The sequence below is a fragment of the Zonotrichia albicollis genome, chromosome 14 (genome assembly GCF_047830755.1).
Source record: "Zonotrichia albicollis isolate bZonAlb1 chromosome 14, bZonAlb1.hap1, whole genome shotgun sequence".
NCBI classification, from domain to species: Eukaryota; Metazoa; Chordata; class Aves; order Passeriformes; family Passerellidae; genus Zonotrichia; species Zonotrichia albicollis.
The window spans coordinates 5,310,042-5,317,049 of record NC_133832.1 but is presented as its reverse complement, the minus strand read 5'-3'; the positions used below and the strand labels follow the sequence as shown (position 1 = coordinate 5,317,049).

The following is a 7,008-nucleotide window of genomic DNA, read 5'->3' as shown; positions in this document are numbered from 1 at the left end:
GGTGAAACAGCCCTCAGCTGCCTTCCCCTGTGCCAGCTGCTGCTGGCTCCTCTTTGCATCTTCCTTGGAGGAAGAAGGCCAAGCACAGCAGTGAAGTTTCAAATAGGCAACAAGCAGAGTGTGGTAGATTGTGGGGACAGCCTCCCCTTAGAGAGGAACATTTCTGTGAGTAGGAAGTCTGCTGTTAGCAGGTGCTGGGAATGCAATGCAGAGTTCACCCTTATGGGCAACTTCTTGTAGTGGAAATGGAGCTGGAGGATGGGGAGATGCCTCTTCACATCTTCTTCATGATTGAGAGCACTCAGTTACTGAGCTGTAAGGGAATCTGTGGTTTTGCCTATTAAATATTGGCTGATGTGATGGCATTTTCAGACTTGTGTAGGCAGTGGTGGCTCTGGCCTGTGGGGTGGACTGTACAGCTGTATTACATCAGTTTCACTGAGTGCCGTTTCTAGTTACAAATGTCACAAAAACTTGCATGACTGGAACAAACTGGCCTGTTTTCTAAACCATTATTTAATTTCAGATACCATGCTGTACTCTTGTACACTGCAAGTAAGAAAAAGCATAGACTTTTAAAGGGATTTTAATCAAAGTGCTTAATCACAGAAGAACAAATCAAGAAATCCTGATTGTATAGTAATCAGAAAATAATATATTTGCACATGATGTTTGCTTAAGTGATTATCCATCTCCTGTCTTGGAGAGCCCATGTTATTCTACCTAAAGGCTGCTGCCAGCAGTGGGAAGCGAGCACTCAGGGATTTCTGGGGGGCAGGATTCATGGAGAAAAGGGACTCCATTGGTCATATGAAGGGTAGAGAGGGAGTTGTCATCTAAAAGGAAGTGACAGCCACTGGTGAGAGATTCCTGGAATGAGGGAAAACTCTCAAAAACTTGAGTCCTAAGGCGTGATAGCAGCTATCAAGGAAGTTGCTGAGAATTGCAACGGTTCATGTCAGTCCCTGAGTTGTCAGAAGATGGAAGTGCATGTCCATGCTCTGAGTCAAGTGTTTGGTTTCTTTAGTGGGGATGGGAGCAGCTTTTCTTGGACTGTGTGTCCTGGTCTGGAAAAGAGAGCAAGGTGGCCAAGGTATGTTTCCCTATTGTCCCTAAAATGCTCCAGGACAGCTGTAAGGTGCTGTCTGTGCATCCCTTGCCTTTCCTTGCTCCGTAGTGGCAGTGGGTGTAAACAGGAGCTGCCGCCCTTGGAGGAGGAGTTAGGTGAGATGCCAGGGAAAGGGGCCCTGCTGGACCCCTTCCAGCCCCTTGGAGGAGGAGTTAGGTGAGATGCCAGGGAAAGGGGCCCTGCTGGAGCCCTTCCAGCCCTTGGAGGAGGAGTTAGGTGAGATGCCAGGGAAAGGGGCCCTGCTGGACCCCTTCCAGCCCCTTGGAGGAGGAGCTGGGTGAGATGCCAGGGAAAGGGGCCCTGCTCTGCTTTCACCCTTTCTCTGTCACCTCTTGATGATGGAGTGATGGCAATTTGTCACATTCAGCTGAAGGTTCAGATAATGAATGCCTGAGAAGAAAGGCACCTGCTTGGAAGACGGAGAACAATTTCCTGCCTCAAGTTCAAACAGAGCCTAAGGCTTAGGAAAAGATTGTCTTTGTGCTGCCTATAGTGGCAGGACTTTGAGCAGCACGGTGCCTGTGGGGTTCACCTCCAGGCTCAGGGAGGACATCCAGCTGTACACACCACAGTCCCTGCTGGCTGGCAGCACCTGTTTGATGGAGCAGGCTGGGTTGCAGGCCAGCCCATTGCCAAGGAAGGTGAGGGAGAAGGTGAATTTCTGGGGCCCCCCAATCTCCTGCTGGTTCAGCACTGCCACAGCGTAGGCTCGGTCAGACAGGGGCCGCTCCCACAGCTGAAAGTTCTTGTCCTGCCAAGGAGAAAACAAAACAAACCCAGGGCTGTGGGAGGCTGAAGTGGTGATCTTCATGCCTGTCCCAGCAGGCTTCAGGAACACATGGGCTCCTTTCCCAAACCCTGACCACCACTCCATCCCTCCCTGCCCTCCTCTGAACCCCCCTTCTGTACTGTACCTTGAAAAGCTGGTATCCCTGCTTGCCCAGGGGGTCCTGGTTGATGGCAATCACCTCTTTGTTCTGGAGCAGCCACTTGGCCTCGGGGCTGATGTGCCGCAGGTCGTTGGACATGAACAGAGGGGCGGCCATGATGGCCCACATGGCCATCTGAGTCACCGACTGGTCCCAGCTCAGCCCAAAGTTTCCAATCACCAGCTATGACAAGCAAACAAAAAGGGCCTGGTAACACTAACTGCTGGGGACAATCTGGGCCACCAGCACCAGGAAATCACAGGGTGGGACCTCTCTTTGGAGCCTGGCTAGATAGGCTGAGGGCCAGGAGCAGGACCAGCCGGTTGGGAAAAGCAAGGCACAACTGCGTGGCAGTTTAGGATGAGTCCCTGGTGGAAGTGAAGAGAGCTCTTTAGGTGGCTAGGCAGTGTTTGAGAATGCTTTTGGATTCAGATTCTTGCAGTGCTGGCACCTAGGGGTTTTCACTCTGGTGGGACATCAGCACTTTGGAGACTGTCCCTCAATGTCACACCTGTGTCCTGAGCTGGTGCTGCTTGTGGAGGCTGCATGACACAAAGATGGTGCTTCCTTGGTACCACCCAGAGCTGCAGTTCTCTTTCCCTTTCCACCCTGGACCTTCTCACCAAGATCCTGATCCTAGGGTCCCATCAGAGCCCTTCCCCTCAGTGTTTCTCCCCCAGTTCTCTCCCTCCCCATTCTCAGCCTGCAGCTGAGGGAAAGTTTTTTTGCTGATGCTTCAAGTGGGGTGGGTGCTGCTGTACTTGCCATGTCAGGATCATTCCAGCCCCCTGGCCCAGCTATCTTCACAATGGTGTCCTGGTGAAGTGCTGTCCAGTCTAAGATACTCTTGATGCTGCTCCAGGAGTCATAGACATCATAGAAGTTCCTCCAGTGGTTGCAGTACTGTTTGATCTCTGTGTAATTGGGCTGCCAGAACAATGAGTGTGATTAGACAGAGCACCTGGCTGTACAGCAGGAGTGTCAACACTGCTAGACTGGACCAGAGGTAGCTTGGGGGAAAACCTTCCATCACCAGCTATCTGAATGATGTGCATGTTGATTCCCTTGAATGCTTTGTGCCCAGTAACTCCACTCTGACATGTTCTAGACAACACTATTGCTCCCCTTGGGAGAACAGTTGTGACCACCAGCTCTGTTACAAAATTCCTTCCCAATTTTACTGAAGGTGTGACAAGGCCCGTGGGATCAAACTGTAACATCCCAGTAATTATTGCTATTTCTTGGGTTTACACCCTTTCATGAGTAATGCATTTAATTCCAGCTGTGGGTGGAGGGCAGTGTGTCAATCACAGACCCTGGCTGGCAGAAATTTGTCACTGAACAATGTGGGGGATGTCACAAAGCCTCTCTGGTGGTCCCCAGAGCTGTTTGTAAGGCTGAGCCTGCAGCACTCTGTCCAGGAGGAATTACCCTGAGCTATCTGCTAGGCTGTGTGTCTGCACTGCCAATGGTTTGCTGCTTGGCTCCTTGGAGAGAGGAAGCAGATGGATGCTGTGGTTTTTTTGGCATGCTCCATCTGGGCTGTGCCTTCATGCTGCAGAATCCCACTGAATCTATTTCAGCAGAGCAATGATTTAGGAATGCTTCAGGGCTCTGGAAGAAAAGGTTTTTTTCCTCCATTTTACAGCCTTGTTCTCAGTCAGAACAGAGAACAGCCAGTTTCTCAGGGTGCTGTTTTGCAATGTTAAATGTTTTTCTCTTCTTCCCACTTGAGCCCCAGGATAAACCTTGCAGGCACTCCTTACCTGCTGCACAGGCCTCAGGTAGAAAGGCCACTCACAGGAGTACACAATGCTCCTTCCAGTCCTGTTCAGGGCCACAGACATGCGCCTGTACCCTAGAGGAAGAGCACAGACACAGCTTACACAACCTCCCTGGTCACACAGCAGAACTAAGCCAATGTCACAGGTTCAGGTTTCAGTTCAACTCTTGCAAAATTAAGATTGAACACATTTTTGTGGTTGAGACACCAGAGGGGGAACAGGAGAATTTAAAGTCTGCAGCTGGTCACCTGCCTCCCAGGGACAGGGGCTTTGCTTGGGCAGGCTGTTGCTCCAAGACTGCTGATCCCTTTGTACATACAGCCAGGGGGAGAGGTTAAAAGCATTCCTCTATGGCATTTTCCCTCTAGATAGCCAGGAAACACAAGTCAGTATCTATCAGGCAGTGCAGCTTTGCTGGGTGATGTAGGAGTAGGTTCTCACGAGGCCCTTGCGCCATATGGACTGGGCAGGAATGCAAGAGCTCGAGTTTTTCCTGTCCTTGTCCCCAAACAGCCCTGTTCAGTCCCTTCCAATTGGCAGAGAGGGAATGAAAAGTCTGCTCTCTCCTCTGGAACTGCTTCAGTACAACTGGATTGTATCTGGGTTACACATATGATCCAGCAGGAGCTCTCAGCTCAGCTGTCACTCAGGGTGCTGAGCTGTGCTCCTGTCTGTGGCAGTTGGCATATGCCCCACCATCTGGCTTGGATGGCACTGTCACTTGGGCAGGTTCTCCCTGCCAGGCAGAGACAGGACTTTGTGCAGGGCTCCTACTGTCAGATGTGGTGGTGCAGACTGTGCCAGCAGCCAGAGAGCACAGTCAAGAGGAAAAAGCTTTCTAAGTTAAAGTGTTCTTCCCATAAATCCACTCCTGTGGCACTGGGATTTGCCTGTGCTTCAGAAGAGGCTGTGGCCAAGTTGCCTCAGCACCGGGAGCTGCTGAGCTTCCAGCCTTTGTGCAAATCACTTCTGAAGTGGTGTGCTTTAAGAGGAAAACCCCAGTAGGATTTTTATGCTATAATTCCCTTCGTTTTTATCTGTTAAAAGCCCTCCTAACTGCTCCTTTAATGGCTGACACAAACTTTTCTAGCTTCAGGCTGATTCACATTGACAAGGCCCCACCACAGGGATTGAGGGTTAAGTGTGTGAGATGCTCTGGGCTCTCCAGTACAGGTTCTGCAGAAGGGCAAAGCCTTTGCTGAGTTAAGAGCTGAGGGAGCACAGCCCTCCCAGAGCCCACAGCTGATAGGTCTGTGCTCAGCCTGATCCAGGCTCTGGGATCACAGCTCCTTTTCTGAGCTGTGCTGGAAGGGCACAGGAGACCGAGCAGGTAAAAACACTTAACACAGCAACAATCAACACCTTGGCCTTGAGAACAGAGCCTCAGATTTGCTTCTGTAAGCAAGTCCCTTAAATGAGTATGCTCAGGGGAAATCCCTGGAGCCTGATGCTGGGCCTAGAATTGCTGCTGCCTGCAGAATATTCCCAGCCATGGGAATAGCTGCCTTGAGCCCGTGCCCACCTTCTGCCAGCAGATCCAGTGACTCAGAGTTGCAGCCATCAAACTTGAGCAGGTCCACACCCCAGGAAGCAAATGTCTGGGCATCCAGGTCATAGTGGTTGTAGCTGCCAGGGAAGCCAGCACATGTCTTGGTCCCAACATCGCTGTAGATTCCCAGCTTCAGACCCTTGGAGTGAACCTGCAGACAGAAACAGACCCTGGCATGGGGCAGCCACAAAGCAGGAGGGTTTGGGGCAGCGAGGGAAGCAAAACCCCACAGTGGCAGGCAGGGCGTTACCTCAGCAGTGACACCCAGCCAGCCCTCCCCAGCTCCCCGGCCAGGTGACACCGTGCCCCGGTGGCACTCACGTAGTCGGCCAGCTTGCGGATTCCCCCGGGGAAGCGCTTGGGGTCCGCCTGCAGCCTGCCCTGCTTGTCCCGCGTCGGGGCCATCCAGCAGTCGTCGATGCAGATGAACTCGTACCCGGCGTCCCTCCAGCCCTCGGCAACCATCCTGTCAGCCATCTCCACGAACAGCTGCTCGCTGGCCACGGCACCACCGGCAAAGGAAGCGGAGAACGTCTGCTGTGAACCACCGGCACAGCCGGCGGGGGCAGCGCGGGGAGGGCACAGCGGCTGCCGGGCACCGGGCCGGCTCTCTGCTACCCGGGAAGGCAGAGCGGGGACCGGAGCACCGGGCCGGCTGCTCGTTACCGGAGAGGGCACAGAGGCTACCGGAGCACCGGGCCGGCTCTCCGCTACCGGGGAGGGCACAGCGGCCGCCGGAGCACGGGGCCGGCTGTCCGTGACTGGGAAGGCACAGCGGCTGCACCGGGCCGGCTGTCCGGTACCCGGCAAGGCCGAGCGGCTGCCGGGGCACCGGGCCGGCTATCTGGTACCTGGGAAGGCACAGCGGCTGCCGGGGCACCGGGCCGGCTGTCCGTGACTGCGCTGCCCCGTGCTCCCCGTGCCCCTGCGGCGGTACCTGACGCAGCGGCGCGGCTCGGCGGCACAATCGGTGGCGCAGAGGAAGCGCTCCCAGTGCAGCCAGCCCATGGGCGGTGTCCGCGCCAGGCCGTTGTCCAGCGCCAGCGCTGCCGCCACCGCGGCCACCGCCGCCGCGACCCAGCGCAGCATCCACCGTGCGGCCGCCATCGCCCCGCCGAGCTGCCGACTGCTGCTGATTGACAGCCCGCATGCCCAATCCTCAGGGAGTCGGCGGGCGGGGCTGACCGTAGAACCAATCACAGTGCGGCACCGCCCGTTCCTCCGCCAATTCCGAGCGGCGAGGCGCGCACCGGCCCGCCCCTGTCGCGGGTCAGGTGCGGCGGTGTCACGTGACCGGTGTAAGGGGCCATGGCGGCGCGGTCGGGCCGTGCCGGAGCTGCTGCCCAGAGGTGCCGGGGGAGCCGCGCCCGGGGCAGCACCGGCCCTGTGCAGGGGCCCAGCTGGCCGAGAGACCGCTGGCACCCGGCCGGTACCGCAATAGAGTGGACCAGGGCCAGGGCAGTGTTTGTCCCCCTGTGCTGGGCGCTGCTGAGGCCACACCCGTGCCCAGCTCTGGCCCCTCAGCTCAGGAGGGACGTGGAGCTGCTGAAGGAATAAAGCTGGGGAAGGGTCTGGAGCACAGATCCCGTGAGGAGAGGCTGAGGGAGGTGTGGGGGC

General features: G+C 55.5%; 1 protein-coding gene across 1 annotated transcript; it reads right to left on the bottom strand.

The window, feature by feature from the left end:
- Positions 1-570: 570 nt before the first annotated feature.
- GLA (galactosidase alpha) lies at positions 571-6,535 on the bottom strand. Its single transcript, XM_074551841.1, has 7 exons — positions 6,329-6,535; positions 5,713-5,887; positions 5,365-5,542; positions 3,825-3,916; positions 2,824-2,985; positions 2,044-2,241; positions 571-1,880 (listed from the first exon to the last, which is right to left on the bottom strand). The coding sequence occupies exons 1-7, from the start codon at positions 6,496-6,498 to the stop codon at positions 1,617-1,619; spliced, it is 1,239 nt and encodes a 412-aa protein (XP_074407942.1). The 5' UTR covers positions 6,499-6,535; the 3' UTR covers positions 571-1,616.
- Between the last annotated feature and the right edge of the window lie 473 nt (positions 6,536-7,008).

Excerpts from the sequence above, each read along its gene's own strand:
- GLA (XM_074551841.1), bottom strand. The coding sequence starts at position 6,498 with ATGGCGGCCGCACGGTGGATGCTGCGCTGGGTCGCGGCGGCGGTGGCC. Across the intron at positions 2,242-2,823 it reads GCTGGAATGATCCTGACATG|CTGGTGATTGGAAACTTTGG; the intron begins GCAAGTACAGCA and ends TGCTTGTCATAG. Across the intron at positions 1,881-2,043 it reads AGGGATACCAGCTTTTCAAG|GACAAGAACTTTCAGCTGTG; the intron begins GTACAGTACAGA and ends TCTCCTTGGCAG.